At 58.9% G+C, this 24,383-nt stretch overlaps 1 protein-coding gene across 3 annotated transcripts in view; it reads right to left on the bottom strand.

Annotated features, from left to right (window-relative positions):
- TMCC2 (transmembrane and coiled-coil domain family 2) overlaps positions 1 to 24,383 on the bottom strand; it is a 41,097-nt gene that overhangs the window by 11,095 nt on the left and 5,619 nt on the right. Inside the window, exons 2-5 of one of the 3 annotated variants that reach the window (XM_084220703.1) lie at positions 17,685 to 18,185; positions 2,241 to 3,175; positions 1,699 to 1,834; positions 831 to 1,223 (exon numbers count right to left, since the gene is read on the bottom strand). In XM_084220703.1, the coding sequence (XP_084076829.1) occupies positions 912 to 1,223; positions 1,699 to 1,834; positions 2,241 to 3,175; positions 17,685 to 18,185 (1,884 nt within the window). In that variant the 3' untranslated portion in view covers positions 831 to 911. Of the gene's footprint in view, positions 1 to 830; positions 1,224 to 1,690; positions 1,835 to 2,240; positions 3,176 to 7,961; positions 8,119 to 17,684; positions 18,186 to 24,383 lie in introns of those variants that run through there. The other 2 variants (XM_084220705.1, XM_084220704.1) reach the window with 2 other exon arrangements.

Raw genomic sequence — 24,383 nt, 5'->3', positions numbered from 1 at the left:
GAGGAGGCCCTGAGTGTGCAGGTATTTTATATATATATTTATATATATATGTGTGTGTATAGATATATTACATAAATATATAGGTATGAAATAATTTAAGAACCATCCGAGACAGCATGCTGTGCTCTGGGGTGGGGCTGGAGGGCAGCCGCTGCCCCTCCTCCCCCTGCCCCACCGGCTTCGATTCACAAATGGAAACAGAGTCTGGAATTAAATTAAAAACCGCACACACGCACACACACACACACACACACGACACGGGGCAGAGGCCGGACGAGCCCAGGCGTCCCTGAAGAGATCGGATCGACTAAAGCCGGAGAGTTGGGAAGTCAGGAAATGAAACCAGCGCGGGGGGTGTGGTTTGTGCCGGCGCTGACTGCCCTGGCCGTGCCCAGCCGCCGCGGGGACAGCGGGGCGGTGTCACACGCTGGTGGCACGCCTGTGTCCTGTGTGTCCTGCCCTGTTTGTCGTGGCCCTGCTGTCTCCACCTCCGCCCGCTTTGCTTTCGCTCCGTCCCAGCACTTTTTGCCGCCGAGGCCGAAAGGGAAAATCCCACCCCAATGAACCTCTCTCCTCTCCCTGCTGGAAGTTCTCCCCGAGCCAGGTTGGGTCCAGCTCAATCCTCCCCACCAACTGAAGACCCCCGGAGAAGATCTCCTTCCCGGGGACTTCAGGACGACCTTCAAAAAACCACCCAACAAAACCATCCAAAACCCCTTAAAAAAGCCAGAAACCGCCAGTGCCTTCCCAAACTCCTCCTTGCTCCCCATCCCACCCTTCCCAAACATCCCAGAGGGATCCCAGAGCCTGCTCGGGAGCGCGGCCGCCCCGAGCGCGCGGAGAAGGCTCCGGACCCTCACCCCGTGTCCCCCTCCTCGTCGGGAAACGAAAACCCCCGCGGGGCTGGCGGATCAGCTGGGGAGCAGCACGTGCTCCAGCAAGTAGCTGACGGAGTCCCAGTGCTTCCAGAGGAAGAAGAGCAGGAGGACGAGCAGGGCGGTGCTGAGGATGCGCATGCGGGTCTTCATGAGCGGCGTGATGAAGTTGGCGATGGTGGAGACGAAGACGAGCAGCACGGCCATCAGGGCCAGGATGACGTTGATGAACTTGCCCAGCAGGGCCCGGGCGTTGGCGTTCTCCACCCCCTCCAGCTGCACCACCTGCTGCTGCTGCTGCTGCAGCTCCAGCTTGGTCACCCGCGTCAGGCACGACTCCACGGCCTCCTGCCAGGGGACAGCGGTGGCAGCGGCTCCAGGGGTGTGCCCTGAAGGGATTTGGTGCCTCCCCCTGGGGGGTTTTGGTCTGGGTAGGGGATGTGGGACTCGCTGTGTCATGGTGTGACAGGACAAGGGGGGATGGAGGGCAGGGACAGAGGGAATTCCTCCCTGTGAGGACCTGGGATGGAATTTCCAGAGAAGCTGCCCCCTCCCTGGAGCACCCTGTGACGGTGGAAGGTGTCCCTGCCCTGCCACGGGTGATTTTTAATGTTCCTTCCAACCCACACCCGTCTGGGATTCCCTGTTTTTGGGGACATGGCTTAGTCACAGCCTCTTGCTGCGACAGCACCACGGGGAGAACCTCACCTGGAGTGTGCTGGGAGAAGGGATCCCACTGCCCCACCCTCCTTCCCAGCCCAGGACCTCCCCCTCAGCCCTGGCTGGAGGGAGCAGAGGGGGCTGAGCCCTCCCACAGCCCTACCTGGATGTCCCGTGCCCTCTCGTAGGACTGGTAGGCCACCTTCTCCTCCATGCTGGCCAGCTCCTGCTTCAGGTTGGTCATCTCGTTCTGGTGCAGCTCCGTCAGGTCGTTCAGCTGCTCCTCCAGGCGCTCGTACCTGCGCAGGGCAGCCGGGCTGGGACGTGTCCCCGAGACCCCCCTGGCACTGGGGACACCACCCAGCCCCTCCCACCCTCCTCTGGTGATGGGAAAACCTCTTGAGATCCTCCGTGGAGGTCTGGCAGTGAGGAGGGCTGCAGCTCCCCGTGCCTCTCGGACAGGAGGGCAGCTTGTGGTCCCCAGAGAGCCACCCCGGGTGACACCCTGGAGCCCCCACAGAGCTCTGTCCTGTCCCTACCTGTACATCCCACCTGGGGCACTGCCCTGGAGCCTCCAGAGCTCTGTCCTGTCCCTACCTGTACATCCCACCTGGGCACAACCCTGGAGCCTCCAGAGCTCTGTCCTGTCCCTACCTGGGCACAGCCCTGCTCCTGCCCTGGAGCCTCCCACCCACCCACCCCTACCTGTAGCGCTCCTCCTGCAAGCACTGTGTCATGTAGGTGTAATCCCGCTGCAGCTGAGCCTTCAGGTCCTCCATGGAGTCCTCCAGGTGTGACTGGCTGTCCTTGATCTCCCGCAGCTCCTCCAGGATGGTGTCAAAGTTGTTGTGGTGGCTGTCCAGCGTGTTGGACTTGGGGCTCCCCAAGCCGCCGGGGCCCGCCCCCGAGTTGCTGCCGCCGGCCGAGCCCGAGGTGGCACTGGAGCACTCGTCATCGCTGCCGTACTTGGGGCTGGACACCAGCGTGGCGCTGCCGCTCAGCGCCCGCGCGGCCTCCTCGGGGTGCCCGTCGTCCAGCGTGTCCTTCAGGTGCGCGATGTTGTCGGCACTGCCGAACTTGTTGCGGATCAGGCTGGCGAACTCGCGCGGCTTGGACACCACGGCCGTGTGGGTGGCCTGCGAGAGCCCCGAGAGGCCGCCCTTGACGCCCTCCACCACGCCGCCGCTGAAGCCGCTGATGCTGGAGCGCACGTTGGCGCCCACGTCCTTCAGCCCTTGGTGCATGTCCCGGAAAACATCCTTGGGCTGGCGGCTGGGGCCGTTCTGCTCGATCTCCTTCAGCTTCTTGTGGTAGTGCTCCAGCTTCTTGTGCAGCTGCGCGATGGTCTGCGCCGACTTCTGGTTCTTCTTCTCGAACACCTGCTTGATGCGCGACGCCTGCTGCTTGTCGGCGTTGTTGGCCAGCTTCAGGTACTCGGCCACGTTGTCGTCCCGCGCCTCCTGCTCGATCTTGATCTGCTCCGTGATCTTGAGGATCTTCTGGTGCAGGTGCTCGATGGCGGCTTTGGTGCGGTGCGGGTCGGGGGTGCCATCGGGCACGTCCAGGCACACGGGGCCGTCGGCGTCGCCGTGCCCGGCGCCCGCCGGCAGGTTCAGGGTGGTGACGTCGCCCTTGTCCAGCTGGAGGGGAGGGAAAGGAAAGGGGATGCTCAGGGGAGGGAGGGAAAGCCCCAGAAATGGGAGGGGACAGGGCTGGGGGTGCACGGAGGAGGCGGGAGAATAATGAGCTGGAGAGGCTGGGGGAGTTTGGTGGTTGGTTGGAGATTTCCCGGCCATGCCGGCACTGCTGGAATGCCAGGAATGCAGCAGGTGACCCCAGGAATGCAGCAGGTGACCCCAGGAATGCAGCAGGTGACCCCAGGAATGCAGCAGGTGACCCCAGGAACACAGCAGGTGACCCCAGGAACACAGCAGGTGACCCCAGGAACGCAGCAGGTGACCCCAGGAATACACCAGGTGACCCCAGGAATACAGCAGGTGACCCCAGGAACGCAGCAGGTGACCCCAGGAATGCAGCAGGTGACCCCAGGAACACAGCAGGTGACCCCAGGAATACAGCAGGTGACCCCAGGAATACAGCAGGTGACCCCAGGAATACAGCAGGTGACCCCAGGAACACAGCAGGTGACCCCAGGAACACACCACTAGACTCCAGAACACCCCAGGTGACCCCAGGAACATCTCAGTAGACTCCAGAACACCCCAGGTGAGCCCAGGAACATCTCAGTAGACCCCAGGAACGCACCAGATCATCCCCAGGAACACACAAGCTGATCCCAAGAACACACCAGGTAACCCCAGGAACACACCAGGTGATTCCAGGAATACACCAGGGACACACCAGGTTACTTTAGAACACCCCAGGTGACCCCAGGGACACCCCAGGTGACCCCAGGGACACACCAGGTGACCCCAGGAACACCCCAGGTTACTCTAGAACACCCCAGGTGACCCCAGGGACACCCCAGGTGACCCCAGGAAGACCCCAGGGACACACCAGGTTACTCTAGAACACCCCAAATGACCCCAGGGACACCCCAGGTGACCCCAGGAACACCCCAGGTTACTCTGGAACACCCCCAGGTTACTCTAGAAGACCCCAGGTGACCCCAGGGACACCCCAAGTGACCCCAGGGACACCCCAGGTGACCCCAGGGACACCCCAAGTGACCCCAGGGACACCCCAGGTGACCCCAGGGACACCCCAGTAAAAAAGCACAGCAGCTGCTCAACCCCCAGCTCCAGCTGGGGTTCAGGGCTGGATTCTCCCGGTGGAATTCAGCCAGGAGCAGCCCCTGGCTCTGCCTTTCCCCCCTCACCTCGTGCACTGATGGGATTCCTCCAGCCAGGCAGGAAAAAGGAGCGAGGAAAACCCAGGATCCATCCCCAAACCTCTCCCCAAAGCAGCACGGGGGATTGAGCCTGCAGGTATTCCAGCCCTGCTTTCCTTACCCTAATCCCAATTTTTGGGAGGCTGGGGAACAGCTCCTGCTGCCAGGGCTGCAGGTGCAGGGCCTCCTCTGCTTTTCCTCACCTGGCAGCACCAAGCTCCTCTCGCAAACACCAGCTGCCACCGCAGGAAATCGGGACAAACGCCAAAATTCCCTTTTGCAGACGGCAGAACTGGAGCTCTGGGAGAGGAAATCGCTCCCCTGAAGCCACATTTGCACAGCCTGGGGCTGCACAACCCAGGCCCTGCCTCGTGCCCTCCAACCTGGACGTGCTGCTCGGCCAGTTGGGGAAAAAAATAAATAAATTTATTTTAAAAATCCCTAAATCCCCCCCAGTTGCGGGGTTTTCTGTGCAGATTCTTATGCAAAACCTCCCCTGGTTGTGTAAATGGCTCCTGGCTTCTAATTAAGAGCTGCTTGAAAGTTAAATACTCTTGGCAGACCTGAATAATTTCTCATTTCCATCCCACTTTCCCCGAATGACCCTTTAATAGGGATAAAGCTGCGGGATCATTGCTTGGGAGTGTGTTATCACCAGGAAATGCAGGGGGGAAGAGGGAACAATGTTCTCTCAAGATGCTGCTTGGGAACAATCCCATCTGGAGCAGGGGAAAAGCCAGAGCCCTCCTGTTATTCCCTTCCATCTCCTTTTTTTTTAATTTTTATTTTTTTTCCCTGTTTTTTTGCGTCCTGCTGGGAGTCTGGGGGTGTTGGGATCTCACCCTCGCCGCAGCAGGGATGGAGCAAAAGGCCAATCCCAGCCGGATTCATTCTGTCTGGAGCAGCAATTTTGTTAAAAAAAATAAAAATAAAACTGAAGTCACAACAAACTTGTGGTTTTCAGACCCCACTCCCAGGCTATTTTTAGGCTGGGCTCTCTCCACGGAGGGTTTTGCTTTGGTTTCTTATCACGAGGCAGAAATTAGCAACAGCAGGAAACAGACTTTTTGCCCAGATGTGCAATTCTCTGGACAGAAAAGGGAAAAAGTGACCGTGGCAAAGGAAAAGGCAGCTCTGGAGAGGCCCAAAGGGGAAACACCCGCTGGGGAGGGAGGGGAGGGGAGGGGAAAAGTTGCTCAAACTCTGTTTGCAAAGAGGGAGGTGCCCTCTGTAAAGCCAATCTTTTGGATGGGAAAGAAAGGAGGTTTAAATGGGATTTTTGGGAAGGAATTCCCAGGGAATCTGTGGCTGCCCCATCCCTAAAAGTGTGCAAGGCTGGGTTGGAGCAGCCTGGGATGGTGGAAGGTGTCCCTGCCCGTGGCAGGGGTGGCACTAGGGGGGTTTCATGGTGCCTCCCAACCCCATCCACTCTGGAATTCCATGATTTATCCACGGGATTCCATCTGGGACGGGCAGGGAACAGCACTGGGCTGAAACCCAGGCACATCAGGTCATTGCTTCGAAAACAACCCCCCCAAAAAAAAAAAGACAATGTGGATCCCTGGAGCATTAACAGGCCCTGCCTGCTAAATCCCAGCAACTGTGCCGGGGATTTAAGGGGGGGATTAGGAGAAGCCACACTTTCCCCACATGCAGCAAACCCTCTGGCAGGCACCAGATGAAAGGAAATCCATCCTGATGAAAACCCTGCTCTCCAGAGCTTGTTTTCCAGGCAGGCTGGGAGGGCAGAGCTGCTGTGGGATGCGGGAGGAATGCAGGACCAGGGGAGGGAAATTATTCTTATCAGCAGAGCTGAGCCCAGCAGGGCTGAGAGCTGCAAAAGGCTGAGGAGCCGAGCACAGGGCGCTCAGGGGGCCACAGCTGTGCAGGGCCAGGGACAGCTGAGCAGCTGGGGGTGTCCCCTCAGCTCGGGGGTGTCACCCCAGCTCGGGGATGTGTCCCCTAAGTCAGGGATGTCACCCCAGCTCGGGAATGTCACCCAGATTGAGGCTGTGTTCTCCAGGTCGGGGATGTCCCCCCAGCTTGGGGCTGTGTCCCCCACTTCAGGGCTGTGTCCCCCACTTAGGGCTGTGTCCCCCCAGCTCAGGGCTGTCCCCTCAGCTTGGGGATGTCACCCCAACTTAGGACTGTGTCCCCACTCAAGGCTGTGTCTTCAGTTTGAAGCTGTCCCCCCAGCTTGAGGCTGTGTCCCCACTTAGGGCCATGTCCCCACCTCAGGGCTGTCCCCTCATCTCTAGGCTGTCACCTCAGCTTGGGGCTGTCCCCCCAGCTCAGGGCCATGTCCCCAGCTCAGGGCTGTCCCCCTCAACTTGGGGCTGTCTTCCCAGCTCAGGGCTGTCCCCCTAGCTCGAGGCTGTCACCCCAATTTGGGGCTGTCCCCTCATCTCTAGGCTGTCACCCCAACTTAGAGCTGTCCCCCAGCTCGAGGCTGTCACCCCAACTTGGGGCTGTCCCCTCATCTCTAGGCTGTCACCCCAATTTGGGGCTGTCCCCCCAGCTCAGGGCTGTCACCCCAACTTGGGGCTGTCCCCCCAGCTCAGGGCTGTCCCCCCAGCTCAGGGCTGTCACCCCAGCTCGGGGCCATGTCCCCAGCTCAGAGCTGTGGCTGTCCCAGCACATCCCCGCCCTTCTTTAGCCCCATTTTTAAGGAATTGCACAATGATTGCAGAGTTCAGAGCAGAGCTCTGACACCGCCCCTGACCCGCTCTGGTTTCTGTGCCCCGCAGCCCCCGGGACACGCCGGGGATGAGCCCAGCCCCAGCCAGGACCTTCCCTACAAAGTATCACTGTGATTCCCGCCTGGAATCCATCCCAGGGACGAACCAGCCCCGGGAAGGACCCTGTGCACCTTCCAGCAGGGAGAAAACAAGAACAAGCGTTGCCAAATCCAGGGCAGATCCAGGGAGCCGCTGCCCTGATCCCTCAGCTCCCCCGCACCAGTGTCACCCTGCCTGGGGCACTTGGTGGCCCTGGAATGCCACCAGGGAGAGGCCAAGGCCAGCACAGAAATGCAGGCGTGTGGTGGCCGTGGGGAGGGGGATTTTGGGGCAGTTATTTCATTCCTCAGAGCACTTCTCCAGCACAGCATCCCCCGAGCCTGCTGTCACTGGGGATGCCACGAGCGTCCTGTCCCTGTCCCCAGAGGCGCTCCCAGCCCTGTGCCTCCCCGAGCTGAGCTGTTATTCCCACCAGACCCAGCCCAGGTGTTGAAAATAGCAGCAGGAGCCCTGAGTCACAATTGCCACCCTCCATCCGAGCCCGCAGCAGCCCCCTGTGCCCCCTGTGCCCCCTGTGGCACCCCTGGATGGGCACGGCGGGCTGGCAGCACCTCCCTGCACTCATTCCCCAGCCTGACAATAATTTTCCTTACATAATGCAGGGATTAAGGCTCAGGCTTCCAGCTGCAGCAGTCTCCCACCCGGCACCGATGGCGCTGGGGGGGTTTCACTCTCCGGTTTCATTCCCTGACGAACGGAGGCACCGAACCCCCCGTGGGTCTCTCTGCCCGTCACCGTCCTCCCCATCACCGAACCCCAAAATCTGCCAGGACCTACCTCCATGGCGGGCAGAGGGCTGGGGTGCCCCGGGGCTAGTTGGCGTGGGCTGCCGGGCCGTGTCCCCGCGGTGTCCCCAAGGCTGGCAGCGCTGCCCGGGCAGTGCCGGCTGCCATGGCAGGATAGCCGGCCGGGGAAGGCAGCGGCGGAGGTTTTGGGGGAGCAGCAGCGAGGGAGGAGGAGGAGAAGCCTCTCGTAGACCCCGTCAGGGCTGGCCCCGCGTCCCCGGAGCGCTCCCGGAGCGGTCTCGGAGCGTCCCCGGAGCGCTCCCCGCGGTTCCCGGCGCGCAGGGACGGAGGCGCTCGCTCCGGCGGGATTGCCGACTCAGGAAATCTGCCCGAGCTGTTTACAGCTCGCAGCGAGCCGAGCTTTCAGGGCTGTAATGCAAAACCCCCCCTCGTCCCCGTGCCGGGATATTCACACGCCTCCAGCCCCATACGCTGCCTGTGCCCTGACGCAGGAGGTCGGGACGGGCTCTTGTCATCGGCTGTGTGACAGAGAGGGACAGAAAAGCCTGGGAAAGGCAGGGGGAGGCGTCCAGAAAGGAAAAACGCGAGTGGAAACAGTCGGGGGGAAAAAAATCCTGTAATTGAGCAGAGCTGGGTGACCTGAGGGAGTTAAAAACCGGGAAGGAGCCACTCGTGTCCAGGTGTCCTGGAGCAGGACCTGGATCTGTCCCTGTCACGCCAGGAGAGTGGGGGCGGCACTGACCCCGTTCTGCCACGGGAGAGAGAACACACCCAGCGCCAAAATCCTCCTTCCCTTCCACCCCAGCCCCGATCCATTCCCTCAGGCACAGGAAAACGCAGATTCCTTGGAAATTCCGCCCTGGAAATCCCGTGCCTACCGTGCGGGGCTGAGCCGCGCCAGGGCAGGGCCAGCACGGGGCAGAGCTTCCCGAGGGTGTCACACGGAGCCGCGGGGACCGGGAGGTGACAGCGCAGAGCTGCCCCCGGGGCGGGGAGGTGACAGCGGTGACACCGCGGGGATGGCACCGGCAGCACCCGGGGCTCCTCTCCTCCCGGGTGGGCTCCTGGCCCATCCCTGGGTGCCAGGGGAGGATGGGGCAGCCTGACCCAGCCCCGTGGGTGCCCCCGGTGTGAGCAGGGCTGGTCAGCTCTGCTGCCATAGCATCACTTCTGCTTTTAGCACAGCAGGCAGGGGTCACTTCCCACGGCTCTTGTGCTGCCTCAGCAGGGCAGGAGGATCAGCAGGGGCACAGCACCCACTGGAAAGCACCCTGCCTGCTTGCCAGTTCCTCCTGGAGCTGCTGGGGCTGGCCCTAGAGCCCTGCTGCTTCCCCACCCCGTGGTTTTTGGGGCTGGGAAGTGAGTGATTCACCCATCCTAGGGGGAACCACGATGTCCCCCACAGCCCCTGCCGGCTCACAGACCCTGTTCCCAGCCTTGGGAGAAGATGGAGGAGCAGGAATTCCCCAGAGGAGGCTGATGGAGCGAGGAGTTGATAAAGGTTGGGATGTTCAGGGAGAGCCAGTGCAGGCAGGCTGCTGAAGGAGCCCTGGAGAGCATTTCTGGGACTTATTAAGGTGCTGGATTCCCAGGGGAACACCTGCTCCCAGCTCCCCAGCACCAGGGAAAGGGAAACAAATCATTGCAGACAACAAAGAGCCTCGCTGCTGAAGGGCCCAGGGTTAACAAATCACTGCAAGCAACAAAACTGCGGCTGCTGAAGGGCCCAGGGTTAACAAATCACAGCAAACAACAAAATTACAGCTGCTGAAGGGCCCAGACCAGCGAGACAGAGCAGTGGGGCAGCATCTCCCCTCCCAGGGGCACAGACTCCCTTCCACGGCATGCAAAACCCCTCCTGGCACGGGAAAAAGGGAATTCTGCAAGGGAATTGCCCAAGAGGCTGGTGCCACACTCCCCATCCTCCTTCCTCCCCAGCTGCTGTTTTTCAGGCCTGACTGCACGAGGCAAATTTCGAAATAAACACCGGCTCCCAGGCCAAGAAAACCCCTGGGTTTTCCACAAAATCGTGGCAGGTTTGGTGTGTGCTGGGCAGGGCAGGGCAGGGCCCGGCTCCAAAACCTTGCTCTGGGCACCAGGAGGGTCCCCTTGTGCTGCCACAGGAATTTGGGGCAGGTTTGGGGCTTTGCCTGGGGCTGGGCTAATTAAAACCAGCAGGAAAAGTGCAGATGGGATTTTTGGGAGGATGATACAGGTGGAGATCTGCCCAACCCCGCTGCTCCTTAGCACCCCAATCCCGGGTGGATTTGCTGTCTGGGGCTCCTCCTGCAGGTCCCACCCTGCTCCTCACCCCTTCCCCCTGCACACCCCAAATCCCTGCCTGGAAAGGAGGGCAGGGAGGGGGGACACTCACAAACCAGAGGATTTAGGAGCAGCGTCCTTTTGCAGGGTTTGGGAGGGCAGAGCTGTGGATCCTCTCCCTCCCCCGTGGCTGAGGAGCCTGAGGGGCAGAGGAGGCTCCAAGAAGGAGCAGCCCAGGCTGGGGGGGAGCAGGAACAGGCTGGGATGCCACGGGGCTGATCCCAATCCTGCGAGCGTGCCAGGAGAACAAACGGAGCACTGCCGGGAACTCCCCCAAGGGAACAAACAAACCGACCCACAGCCACCTGTGCTGCCAGTCCCCATCACAGCTGGGACACTGCCACCACCCCACGGGGCTCAGGGCACTCAGGAAGTGCTGGAAAGATCCCAGATTCTCTCTTGGGGAGCTCCTGGGTCTCTGAGCTCATCCATGCCATGCAGAATGCAGAACACGGTGTTTCCTAATTGCACACAACACCCTCTGAGCTGGGCCTGTCCCTTCTGTCCTGAGTCCCCATCACAGCTGGGACACTGCCACCACCCCACGGGGCTCAGGGCACTCAGGAAGTGCTGGAAAGATCCCAGGATTCTCTCTTGGGAGGCTCCTGGCTCCCTGTGTCCATCCCTGCCATGCAGAACACGGTGTTTCCTAATTGCACACAGCATCCTCTGAGCTGTCCCTTCTGTCCCTTATGTCCTGGCTGGGACACTGCCACCACCCCACGGGGCTCAGGGCACTCAGGAAGTGTTGGAAAGATCCCAGGATTCTCTCTTGGGAGGCTCCTGGGTCTCTGTGCCCATCCATGCCATGCAGAATGCAGAACACGGTGTTTCCTAATTGCACACAGCATCCTCTGAGCTGGGCCTTCTGTCCCTTACGTCCTGGCTGGGACACTGCCACCACCCCACGGGGCTCAGGGAACTGGGGAAGTGCTGGAAAGATCCCAGGATTTCCTCTTGGGAGGCTCCTGGGTCTCTGTGCTCATCCATGCCATGCAGAACATGGTGTTTGCTAATTGCACACAACACCCTCTGAGTTGGACCTGTCCCTTCTGTCCTGGGTCCCCATCACAGCTGGGACACTGCCACCACCCCACAGGGCTCAGGGCACTGGAGAGGTGCTGGAAAGATCCCAGATTCTCTCTTGGGGAGCTCCTGGGTCTCTGTGCCCATCCATGCCATGCAGAATGCAGAACACAGTGTTTCCTAATTGCACACAACATCCCTCTGAGCTGGGCCTGTCCCTTCTGTCCCTTGTGTCCCTTGTGCCCTGGGCTCACAGGGACAGTGAGCAGCCCCCATGGGTGCCCTGGGCTCACAGGGACAGTGAGCAGCCCCCATGGGTGCCCTGGGCTGGCAGGGACAGCTCTGAAGGGACAGTTCAGTGGGCAGCCCCCATGGGTGCCCTGGGCTCACAGGGACAGCTCTGAAGGGACAATTCAGCGAGCAGCCCCCATGGGTGAAGCCATTCAGGGCCCTGCCTACGCTTGGAGAATATTTGGAAAAATTCCTGCTGTTGTTTTCTGTGGAGGGAGCGACCCTGAGGCAGCATTAACCCACCCAGCAGGGTTTGTGCAGCCAGGGGGGATTTTTGGGAGCTTCTGCACGGAGGATTTGGAGGGGGAAGCAGAGAGAGCCCGAGCCACAACCCCAGCCACAAACAGAACCCTCATCCACACTCTGCATCCAAACCCTGCTCCCAGCCAGAGCAGCAGGGGTGAACTGGAGCCATCCCAGCACAGACACAAACCCTGAACCCCAAATCCTGCCCTGCACCCCGGGCATCCACCCCCAAACCCCCCGGGATCTGCCTGCCGGGAGCGGGAGCTGCTGGTGGGCTGCAATCAACAGCCATGTGTCAGGCAGGCTGAGGAACACGATGTCTTCTTCATGAGGGGTGAATCAGTAGCACAGTCTGATATTCTTCTCCTCCTGAATTAATTAAGCAGCAATCTCGGGTGTCTTTGTCTTTCCAGCTATTATCTGCTCGTTCCAGAGTGCGGGAAGGAGCTCCCAGCAGCAGCCTCGCCTCACTGCCACACGTGGGGAGCTGGAGGTGGGGAGTGGGAGCTCACCTGGACTCTCACACCTCCAGTTCCAGGTGAGGAACTCAGAAACCTCCCCAAATCCCCAAAACCTCTGGCATTTGTAGGATCTCTGCACCCCAGTGCTCCCAGCAGCAGCCTTGCCTCACTGCCACACGTGGGGAGCTGGAGGTGGGGAGTGGGAGCTCACCTGGACTCTCACACCTCCATTTCCAGGTGAGGAACCCAGAAACCTCCCAAAATCCCCAAAAATCCCCAAAACCTCTGGCATTTGTAGGGTCTCTGCACCCTGGTGCTCCCAGCAGCAGCCTTGCCTCACAGACTCATCCCCTGCTTATGTGGGGAGCTGCAGATGGGGAGTGGGAGCTCACCTGGACTCTCACACCTCCAGTTCCAGGTGAGGAACTCAGAAACCCCCCCAAAATCCCCAAAATCCCCCAAATCCCTGGTAATAGGGGGGTATCTGCGCCCTGGTGCTCCCAGCAGCAGCCTTGTCTCACTGCCACACGTGGGGAGCTGGAGGTGGGGAGTGGGAGCTCACCTGGACTCTCACACCTCCAATTCCAGGTGAAGAACACAGAAACCTCCCAAAATCCCCAAAAATCCCCGGTATTTGTGGGGTGTCCCCACCCCGGTGCTCCCCAGCTCCCCCCTTGGGACCCCGGTGCCGAAGGGATGTCCCAGGGGCTGTGGGGTGCAGGGGGGGCAGCTTTACCCCACCCCCTCTGTTCCCTTTGGCCCGTTTCACCTCCTTCCCTGCGATTTTAACCCCTGCGAGGGAGGGGAGGACGTGCCAGAAAATCCTCCTGAGGAGATCCAAGACGCTTCACCAAACTCAGGGATGGGCTGGGCTCTGCGTTCCAACCGGGGAAACTGAGGCAGGGAAAGCTCCAGCCCGGGGAAATTCTGCCCGGGGTTAGTCCCAGATGATGACTGAGCCCAGGTAACCGGAGCTGCAGGAAGGAGAAACCACATCCTCCCGCAGGAACCAAGGCTGCAGCGTGCCAGGAGGGCTGCAGGGAGCCGGGGCCGAGCTGGGCAGGGCACCTGAACCTTCCCTGACATCCCGGAGCCACCCCGAGCCCCTCTGTCCCCTCGGGCTGGGTGCTCGGGAACTCCGGGTCTCTCCCTGCTCCCTGTAATCCGTCTGGCCCCGATTTAGCCGCTGACCCGGGGGGAAGCTAAATTTAGCGGGATGAATCCCGCCCTGAGTCCCGAGAGCTGCTGCCCTTCAGGGCTGGGGCTGGAGGGACAGGGACAGGTCCCCCCCCCAGGACACGGGACACTCGCCTGGCACGGGGACAGGGGCACGGAGAGGGGAGTTTGGAGCAGAAAACGGCACTTTTGGGTCGTGATGCTGTAAAAACGGGTGGATCACAGCTCAGGAGCCCCCCCTGCCTCCGCCGTGCCCCCGGTGCCTCACAGGAGAAGCATCTGCTCGGGGAGGGGCACGGAGGGGGGACACGGCCAGCGGTGGCAGCTGGCGCTGTCACTTCCGAGGGACACGGAGGGCAGCGAGCCCCGCAGAGGGGTCCGGCCCTTGTGGGGGTCGCTCGGCGGGTCCGCAGCGGGCTGAGCACCCGCACTGGTGACACCGGTGGGTGACACTTGAGACGGGTCCAGTCCTCGGGGACACGAGGAGAACGCGGCCGGGAGCGCGCAAGGACAGACGGAGAGGCGGACGGACGGACACATGGCCGCCGGTAACGCCGCCCTCTAACGGCCGCCGCCCCCCGCCCGTTCCCGCCGCGGGGTCCCGGTGCCCCCGGAGCCGCCGGGGCTCACCTGCACGTGGACCATGCCGCAGTCCCCGCAGTCCGTGCAGCTCCCCGGCAGCACCAGGCACAGCACCCCGCGGCCGCCCCGCTCCAGCTCCGGCGGGCCCCCGGGGGCGATGTGCCCCGCCAGCACCGGGACACCCACCGGGACACCCCCGGGGGCACCGGGACACCCCCGGCCGCTGCTGCCGCCGCCGGGGCCTCGCTGAGCGCTAATTCCCGCCTCTGGCTGGCGGGTCACCAGCAGGAGATTAGGGAGATCAGGAGAAAGCTCCCGGCACGCTGCCGTGCGCCCTCCCTGCCGCCGCCTCCCCCGGCCCCGACTGCGCCACTGTCACACGTGCCGCCAGCACGGCCTCGCGGCGAGCACCGGCACCGGCCGCACGGCACGGCGGTGCGCCCCGAATGGGCCGGCCCGGGGCAAACGGGAGCCGCGCTCCGCTCCGGGAGGGTGTTTGGGGATGATCCCGGCCCTGGGGAAGGAGTTCCGCCAGCTCAAAGCTCCGTGGGACACATGGGAGAGAGGATTTTTGGGATGCAGGGATGATCCCATCCCTGGGGAAGGAGCTCGTCCACCAGGAGCTCCGTGGGACACATGGGAGAACGGATTTTTGGGATGCAGGGATGATCCCAGCCCTGGGGAAGGAGCTCCTCCAGCTCAGAGCTCTGTGAGACACAGGATTTTTGGGATGCAGGGAATGCTCCTGACCCCAGGGATAGAGTTCCTCCAGCTCAGAGCTCCGTGGGACACAGGGGACAGAGGATTTTTGGGATGCAGGGATGATCCTGGCTTTGGGGAAGGAGCTCCTCCAGCTCAGAGCTCTGTGGGACACACGGGACAGAGGATTTTTGGGATGCAGGGATGCTCCTGGCTTTGGGGAAGGAGCTCCTTCAGCTCAGAGCTCTGTGAGACACAGGGCAGAGCAGATTTTTGGGATGCAGGGGATGCTCCTGACCCCAGGGAAGGAGCTCCTCCAGCTCAGAGCTCCGTGGGACACACGGGACAGAGGATTTTTGGGATGCAGGGATGCTCCTGGGCCCCAAGGAAGGAGCTCCTCCAGCTCAGAGCTCTGCAGAACTGGCAGTCAGCACCAAATTCCCAGGCTGTTCCATGGTCCCACAGCCCCTCTGGATGTCCCCTGTCACCACAGGCCGCTCCTGGGGGGAATGAGGGGGTGCAGGGGGGAGAAATTTTGTGTGCCAGGCTTTGGCAGGGTCGAGGGGGTGAAAAACCAGCGCAGGAAAAGGGAAGGCAGAACTGCAGAACTTAATTAATTAGGCAAGAAAAATTAAAAGAAAAAAAAATCACCAATAGCTGTTCAAAAAGCACTTGCTGAGACCGAGTGATCCCACGAGGGACCCATCCAGCTCCTCATGGAAGGGGTGGAAAATTCAGCATGAAATTTATGGGGGGTGGGAATGGCTCTTTCCCAGGAGCCCCGAGCATCCCGCGGGGCTTCCAAAGGGACGGAAAACGGGGAGGAGGCGCCAGATCCCTGGGGACAAGGCAGGGATGGTGCCAAGCCCCCCCTCTGGAGCCCACCCCTGAGGAAAAGGAGCTGCTCTGCTGCAGGCAGGAGGCTCAGGGCGTCCTGAGGGCTCCTGGAAAACCAATCCGGCTCGGGAATATCGCGGGGCTCGTGTTTCTCTAAATAAGTTATTTTTCCACTGCCTCACAAAGGTGTTGTCTCTCTTCTTATTACTCTTTGTGTCATATGCAGTTAATTATTCATCCCCTTTCTGGGCTGCTCTGGGAGAGGACAGGGATCTGCTCTGGATGCTTCTGTCCCAGTGGGATGGAGGTTTTGGCCATAATCCCAGCGGGATTGGGATCCTGGCAAGGCAGGGACAGGGGCCATGCCCAGAGGAGGCCACGAGGGAGAGATTCTGGATGCTCAAATGAACAACCTGATGCTCCTCATCCCTTGGTCCAGGTGGAACATTCCAGAAGGGAGGAGCAGGGAATGGCAGGGAAGGACTGGTGGCGTCCTGATTTGGGGAGAGGAGATTTTTGGGCAGCTCCTGGGACACAGTGACAATTTTATCCTTGGGGCCACACTCCCGTGCCCCTGCCTGGCCACCTCCCCATGCTGAGCTTCTCCAGTTCACTGCAGGTGAATTTAAAACACAAAAGGAAGGATTGAATTAAAAGCACAAAAGGAAGGATTGAATTAAAGGCACAAAAGGAAGGATTGAATTAAAAGCATAAAAGGAAGGATTGAATTAAAAGCACAAAAAGAAGGATCCTCATTTCCCTGAGAGCCACTTCAGGGTGTGGAACCCCCCCAAGCTCTGAAGGTCAAGGGGAGAAGCCGACAGGGAAAATCCCCCCAGCCCCCAGAGCACCTCTCAGCGCCTGTCCCTTGAACTCAGCGTGTGCTAATTGGGCTGGTGAATAATTAATGGCACTAAACACTAGCTGGAAACACCATCCTGCCCATCAGCCAGGCACAGACTGGTTTCAAAATCACTCGGGATGAGACCAAATCGCAGCTGCCCGGCTGAGCCCGGAGGTGCCTTTGGATCCCCCATCCCATGGGAGCAGGGTGGTGCCAGGGGTTTTTAATCCCTCAAATCCCACCCTGGGAATTGTGTCCCTGCCTTCAGTTCCCCATGAGAAGCCCCAATTCCAGCAGCTCCAGGTTCCCAAGGGCTGCCACCACTGTCTGGGGTTGGGTTAGCAGCACTGCCCTGAGGGACAGCCTCATCCCAAGGGAATTTTGGGGTTCCCTGGCTCCCCACTCTGTTCTTGTGCTCCCTAATCCAGGTGCAGCCAGAGAATTCCAGAATCACAGAGGCTGGAAAATCCCTGTGGGACCATCAAGTGCCAGCTGTGCCCGATCCCCACCCTGAGCACTCAGTGCCACCTCCAGGTGACACCCCCAGGGATGGGCACTCCAAACCCCCCTGGGCAGCCCCTTCCAGGATCCAATCACCATTTATAGGGAGAAATTCCTGCTGATGTCCAACCTGAACCTCCCGAGGTACAGATCAAGGTGATGTCACTGTGGGAGCAAAGCCTGACCCCAGCAGGGAGGGTGGGAATGGCCCAGCAGGTGCAGGTGGGGAAGGGATGCAGATCTCAGAATTGTGGGATCGCTGAGGCTGGAAAATCCCTGTGGGACCATCGAGTGCCAGCTGTGCTGAATCCTCACCCTGAGCACTCAGTGCCACCTCCAGGGATGGGCACTCCAAACCCCCCTGGGCAGCCCCTTCCAGCCCTTTCCACCAGGAAATTCCTGCTGATGTCCAACCTGAGGTACAGATCAAGGTGATGTCCCCTTCCCCTGTCACTGTGGCAGCAAAGCCTGACCCCACTGCCTGCACCCCACCAGGGACTTGTGCAGAGCCCTAAAACCCCTCCAGACCCCCCTTTCCCCCAACACAACCCCTCCAGACCCCCCTTTCCCCCAGCACGACTTCTCCAGGCGCTCCATCCCTACCCTATCCTCCAGCCCTTCGCTGACCCCAGCCAGCAGGATGGCCGTGTCCGTGGTGAACAATGACCTGGGAGCAAAGCCTGACCCCACCAGGGACTTGTGCAGAGCCCTAAAACCCCTCCAGACCCCCTTTCCTCCAACACCACCTCCCCAGGCGCTCCATCCTTACCTTATCCGCCAGCCCCTCTCCATCCTCGGCCAGCAGGTAGACCGCCCCACCCTCGGCCAGCAGGATGGCCGTGTCCGTGGTGGACGACGACCTGGGCCTGCCCTGGTGCTGGTGCAGGATGGCCGTGAGGCCGCTGTCCTGGGGGGCTTTCCTGCCCAGGTGGGGGCTGCCCTTCTGGGGCTCCAGCGAGCCGCTCTTGGCGCGGCGGCCGCCGCCGTGCAGGCTGGTGCCGCGCTTGATGGAGGGCCGCGAGCGGATCTGCTGCAGCACGCGGTTGAAGGCGGTGGGCCGGGCGGGCAGGTCGTGCAGGGACACGGCGTAGGACACGCGGTGCATCTCCGGGGAGCGCTCCTTCTCGTCCGGGGAGTCGTGGTCCGAGGCGCCGGGCGGCCCCGGCTCCTGCGAGCTCTGCTGGTCGCGCTCCCGCGAGCGCCGGCGGCTGTGGAAGAGGTGCTTGAGGCCGTGGCTGAACATGGAGCCCTCGGAGAGCTGCTGGATTTTCTGGGGGGAAAGAGAGGGAAAGGGGGATGTTAATGGAGGGGGTTAATTGTGGGAATGGGCGCTGTTAATCAAGGGAATGGGCGCTGTTAATTGAGGGGGTTAATTGAGGGAATGGGCGCTGTTAATTGAGAGCATTAATTGAGGGAATGGGTGCTGTTAATTGAGGGAATGGGCGCTGTTAATCAAGGGAATGGGCGCTGTTAATTGTGGGAATGGGCGCTGTTAATTGAGGGTGTTAATTGAGGAAATGGGCGCTCTTAATTGAGGGTGTTAATTGAGGGAATGGGCGCTGTTAATTGAGAGCATTAATTGAGGGAATGGGCGCTGTTAATTGAGGGAATGGGAGCTGTTAATTGAGAGCGTTAATTGAGGGAATGGGTGCTGTTAATTGAGAGCGTTAATTGAGGGAATGGGCGCTGTTAATTGAGGGAATGGGTGCTCTTAATCGAGAGCATGGGTGCTGTTAATTGAGGGTGTTAATTGAGGGAATGGGCGCTTCTTATTTAGGGAATGGGTGCTATTAATTGAGGGAATGGGCGCTGTTAATTAAGGGTATTAATTGAGGGAATGGGTGCTGGTAATTAAGGGTATTAATTGAGGGAATGGGTGCTGTTAATTGAGTGAATGGATGCTCTTAATCGAGAGCATGGGTGCTGTTAATTGAGGGTGTTAATTGAGGGAATGGGCGCTTGTTATTTAGGGAATGGACGCTATTAATTGAGGGAATGGGCGCTCTTAATTGAGGGAATGGGCGCTGTTAATTGAGGGAATGGGCGCTCTTAATTGAGGGAATGGGCGCTCTTAATTGAGGGTGTTAATTGAGGGAATGGGCGCTGTTAATTGAGAGCGTTAATTGAGGGAATGGGCGCTGTTAATGGAGGGAATGGGTGCTGTTAATTAATTGAGGGAATGGGCGCTGTTAATTAATTGATGGAATTCGCACTGTTAATTGAGGGAATGCGTGCTGTTAATTGATGGAATGGGTGCTGTTAATTGATGGAATTCGCACTGTTAATTGATGGAATGGGTGCTGTTAATTGAGGGAATGGGCGCTGTTAATTAATTGAGGGAATGGGTGCTGTTAATTGATGGAATGGGTGCTGTTAATTGATGGAATGGGTGCTATTAATTGAGGGAATGGGCAGCCCCTGGTTTCCAGCAGGGGATGGGGGACAGGTGGCTGCCCTGAGCATTCCCAGCTCTCCCTTTCCAGGGGTGCATCCCACATTCCCAGGAAACAATCCCAGGACTGGGGGTGGCAGCTGGCCACGGAGAAATCATGAATATGGATGGTGGAACAGATCCTGCTCCTGATTACAGCCAGGGTTCTGGAAATCCTGGGTTCCGCTGGAACCCGGCCAGGGCTCTTCCCTGCAGCCACGGCAAATCTGGGGTTCCCCTGGAACGTCCAGATTTGAGGCCAGGGTTCCCTGCAGCCCCTGGAAATCCGGGGTTCCCATGGAAATCCAGAGATCCACTGGAAATCTGGGGTTCCCCTTGAAATCCAGGGTTCCCTGCAGCCCCTGGAAATCCAGGGTTCCCATGGAAATCTGGGATTCCCTGCAGCCCATGGAAATCCGGGGTTCCCTGCAGCCACTGGAAATCCAGGGTTCCACTGGAAATCCGGGGTTCCCCTGGAACATCCAGATTTGAGGCCAGGGTTCCCTGCAGCCCATGGAAATCTGGGGATCCACTGGAAATCTGGGGTTCCCATGGAAATCCGGGGTTCCACCAGAACTCTGCATGCAAAGGGATCCTGTGTCCCCAAACCCCTCAGGCAAAGGGATCCTGCATCCCAAATTCTGCAGGCAAAGGGATCCTGTGTCCCCAAAGTGCAGGCAAAGGGATCCTGTGTCCCCAAACCCTGCAGGCAAAGGGATCCTGTGTCCCCAAACCCTGCAGCAAAGGGATCCTGTGTCCCCAAAGTGCAGACAAAGGGATCCTGTGTCCCCAAAGTGCAGCAAAGGGATCCTGTGTCCCAAACCCCTCAGGCAAAGGGATCCTGTGTCCCCAAAGTGCATACAAAGGGATCCTGTGTCCCCAAACCCTGCAGGAAAAGGGATCCTGTGTCCCAAACCCTGCAGGCAAAGGGATCCTGTGTCCCAAACCCTGCAGGAAAAGGGATCCTGTGTCCCAAACCCTGCAGGCAAAGGGATCCTGTGTCCCCAAACCCCTCAGGCAAAGGGATCCTGTGTCCCCAACCCTGCAGGCAAAGGGATCCTGTGTCCCAAACCCTGCAGGCAAAGGGATCCTGTGTCCCCAAAGTGCAGACAAAGGGATCCTGTGTCCCAAACCCCACAGGCAAAGGGATCCTGTGTCCCAAACCCCGCAGGCAAAGGGATCCTGTGTCCCCAAACCCTGCAGGCAAAGGGATCCTGTGTCCCAAACCCTGCAGGCAAAGGGATCCCCTGTCCCCAAACCCTGCAGGCAAAGGGATCCCCTGTCCCCAAACTCTTCCCCCTTCCCTGAGCCGCTCACAGAGGAAATCTCCACCCTTGGAGGCTCTTCCCTGGAAATCCAGAACAAACCTCCGGTGCTGAATCGCTTCTCGGGGAAATAACAATTTAAATTTTATTCTATTTGTGGAGTCTCTATGGAAACAGAGGCAGCCTTGGAGAGGTAAGAGCTCCAAACCCCCAGATCCCTCCCCTGGAGGGCACGGCCAGAGCTGCTCAAGGTCCAAGGGAAAAGGAGACCCCAACTCCCTTAAAGCCTCCAGGCAAATTATTTGTGAAATACTCCCCAATCCTGAGTGGTCTCCTGCAGAAATACACAATTTCACTTCTCATTTCATGTTGTTTTTTATTAGAACTTTATTCTGCTGGTGAATTTGCCTGAGCTGAACATCTTTAATATGATTTCTGTGAAAGTTCTTATACAAAACACTGAGTTAAATGATTAGCTGTCTCCAATTACTTCAACTGCTTGCTTTCTTTAGGAATTTTATGAGAAATTGTTACTTGAATTTCTTTTCAGCCTGCACAAGGTCAAAGTGAAAAGAAACAACCAACTCCCTTCCCCGGGGAGATGAAAACAAACTCAGAGCGGAGCTGGCAGGAAAGATTTTGGGAACCAGATGCCCTCAAGGCTTCTCACTCCAACAGCTCCAACTGAGCAAAATTCACCTTTTCAAACAAATCCCCTCAGGCCCTTTCCAAGTTTTCCTGAAAGAGGCTTTCATGGGCCGGGCAGGCACGGGATCTGCATGGAAAAAACCAAATTTGCATGGAAAAAACCCCAAAAAAACCCAAAAAGGGAAGCAAGGAGCGATCCCAGCTCTGACTGAATTCCAGCTCTGGGTTTTTCTGCTTTCAGGAGCTCTGAGTGGTGGCCACAGCAAATCCTGTGCTGCTGTACAAGCTCAGTTTTGTCATGTTTTCCCAGGATATTCCTGCACTCCCAGAGCAGAGGCATTTTCCTGGCACAGACCCGCTGGTGGCTGTTTTGGAACAGCCACCGGACCACAGCAACGCACAGGGATTCATTTCCCAGCGTGGACAGCTGGAAAACACCAGGGTGAAACAGCCAAAAATATCTTTGATTTCTTTGGACTTTCCCACCAGCACAGCCAGGCTCTGCTGCTCGCTGCTGGGGGTTTGTTTTATGGATTTCAAAGCTGGAAAAATCCCATTTTGGCCCAAATCTTGCAGGAAAACTGTGACTTGGATGAGTTCTGTCCCGTGCCAGGCTCTCCAGGGTGGTTTCCCTGCTGCTGCCACCCAGCCTGAGCCCTCCCAGCTGCCCCTGGATCATCCCCTGACACCCAAACCCCCTCCTCAGCTCGCAGACAGACACACCAGGAGAGGATCTGGCTGCCACGACCTGCCAGGCTGAGAAATCCCGCTCAGTCATTAGGGTTATTAATGATTTATTCACCCCCAGCCCGCCCAGGGGCTCCAGCCAAGGCTCTGCAGCTCTTTGGAACGTTGGCACAAACATGGGGGGAAGTCTCATCCCTTCCCACCCCATCCCAGTTTACATTTTAGGGCACAGGGGAAAGTCTCATCAATTCCCACCCCATCCAATTCTATATTTTAGTGGGAAGTTTAATCCATTCCCACCACATCCCATGCCATATTTTATGTTTCATTCCTTCCCACCCCATCCAATTCCACATTTTAGGGCACAGGGGGAAGTCTCACCCCTTCCCAGCCCATCCCATCCAATTCCACATTTTAAGTTTCAACCCTTCCCACCCCATCCAATTGTGTATTTTAGGGGGAAGTTTAATCCATTCCCACCCCATCCCATTCCATATTTTAAGACTCATCCCTTCCCACCCCATCGCAGATTTTAGGGCAGAGGAGGAAGTCTCATCCCTTTCCATCCCATCCCATCCCATCCCATCCCATCCCATCCCATCCCATCCCATCCCATCCCATCCCATCCCATCCCATCCCAGATTTTAGGGCAGAGGAGGAAGTCTCATCCCTTCCCAGCCCATCCCATCCCATCCCAGATTTTAAGTCTTATCCCTTCCCACCCCATCCATTCCCATCCCATTCCACATTTTAGGGCACAGGGAAAAGTTTCATCCCTTCCCAGCCCATCCCATCCCATTCCATATTTTAAGACTCATTCCTTCCCATCCCATCCCAGATTTTAGGGCAGAGGAGGAAGTCTCACCTCTTCCCACCCCATCCCATTCCATATTTTAAGTCTCACCCCTTCCCATCCCATCCCATCCATCCCAGATTTTAGGGCAGAGGAGGAAGTCTCATCTCTTCCCATCCCATTCCATATTTTAAGTCCCATCCCTTCCCAGCCCATCCCAGCCCACCCCATCCCAGATTTTAGGGCACGGGGAGGCCACAGCCCCCAGCCAGCAGCGGGATCCCAGCAGATCCTGCTCATCCCGGATCCCAGCAGATCCTGCTCATCCCGGATCCCAGCAGATCCTGCTCATCCCGGATCCCAGCAGGTCCTGCTCATCCAGGATCCCAGCAGATCCTGCTCATCCAGGATCCCAGCAGATCCCGCTCATCCCGGATCCCAGCAGATCCCGCTCATCCCGGATCCCAGCAGATCCTGCTCATCCCGGATCCCAGCAGATCCTGCTCATCCCGGATCCCAGCAGATCCTGCTCATCCCGGATCCCAGCAGATCCTGCTCATCCCGGATCCCAGCAGATCCTGCTCATCCCGGATCCCAGCAGATCCTGCTCATCCCAGATCCCAGCAGATCCTGCTCATCCCCTTTTGGCTTTTCCAGCCCTGCTGCTTTTCCAGCTGATTCTCCTCTGGCAGGACCAAGAGGAGGCTCCTGCCACCAGCCAGCCCAGCTGGGGGACAGGCTCAGAGCTGTCCCCAAGGGGTGACAACCAGCCCAGCCCAGCCCAGCCCAGCATCCCGAGCTGCCGCTGCCACAATCCCCGAGGGAAGCTCTGGATGTTCCCAAAAGGCGAATCCAGCACTCCCCCACAGCGCTGCTCCTCCGGGGACAGCTGGGAGCGGCGGCATGTGACAAACGTGACTCATCCTGGGCAGGGCACCGAGTGACAGCGACAGCGACAGCGACAGCCCAGCCCTCCCGGGAGAGCTCCGGGAATAACGGGATGTGTGCCCAGGGGTGGGAATGCTGCAGGGATAATGGAATTCACTGCCCAGGTGTGGGGAATAGCAGGGAATGCACTGCCCAGGTGTGGGAATGCTCTGGGATAATGGGATGTGTGCCCAGGTGTGGGAATGCTCTGGGGAATAAAAGAATTCCCTGCCCAGGTGTGGGAATGCCCTGGGAATAGCAGGAAATTCCATATCCATGTGTGGGAACACTCTGAGATAACAGAATTCACTGCCCAGGTGTGGGAATGCTCTGGGATAATGGAATTCACTGCCCAGGTGTGAGGAGCAGCAGGGAATTCACTGCCCAGGTGTGGGAATGCTCTGGGATAACAGGGAATTCCCTGTCCAGGTGTGGGGATGCTCTGGGAATAACAGAATTCACTGCCCAGGTGTGGGAATGCTCTGGGAATAGGAGGGAATAGCAGGAAATTCCATATCCATGTGTGGGAACACTCTGAGATAACAGAAATCACTGCCCAGGTGTGGGAATGCTCTGGGGATAACAGAATTCCCTGCCCAGGTGTGGGGATAGCAGGGAATTCCCTGCCCAGGTGTGGGAATGCTCTGGGAATAACAGAATTCCCTGCCCAGGTGTGGGAATGCCCTGGGAATAACAGAATTCACTGCCCAGGTGTGG

Source organism: Fringilla coelebs (assembly GCF_963513975.1).
Source record: "Fringilla coelebs genome assembly, chromosome: 23".
Lineage (NCBI taxonomy): Eukaryota > Metazoa > Chordata > Aves > Passeriformes > Fringillidae > Fringilla > Fringilla coelebs.
The sequence above is the reverse complement of the archived record's forward strand: the minus strand, read 5'-3'. Positions and strand labels throughout refer to the sequence as shown.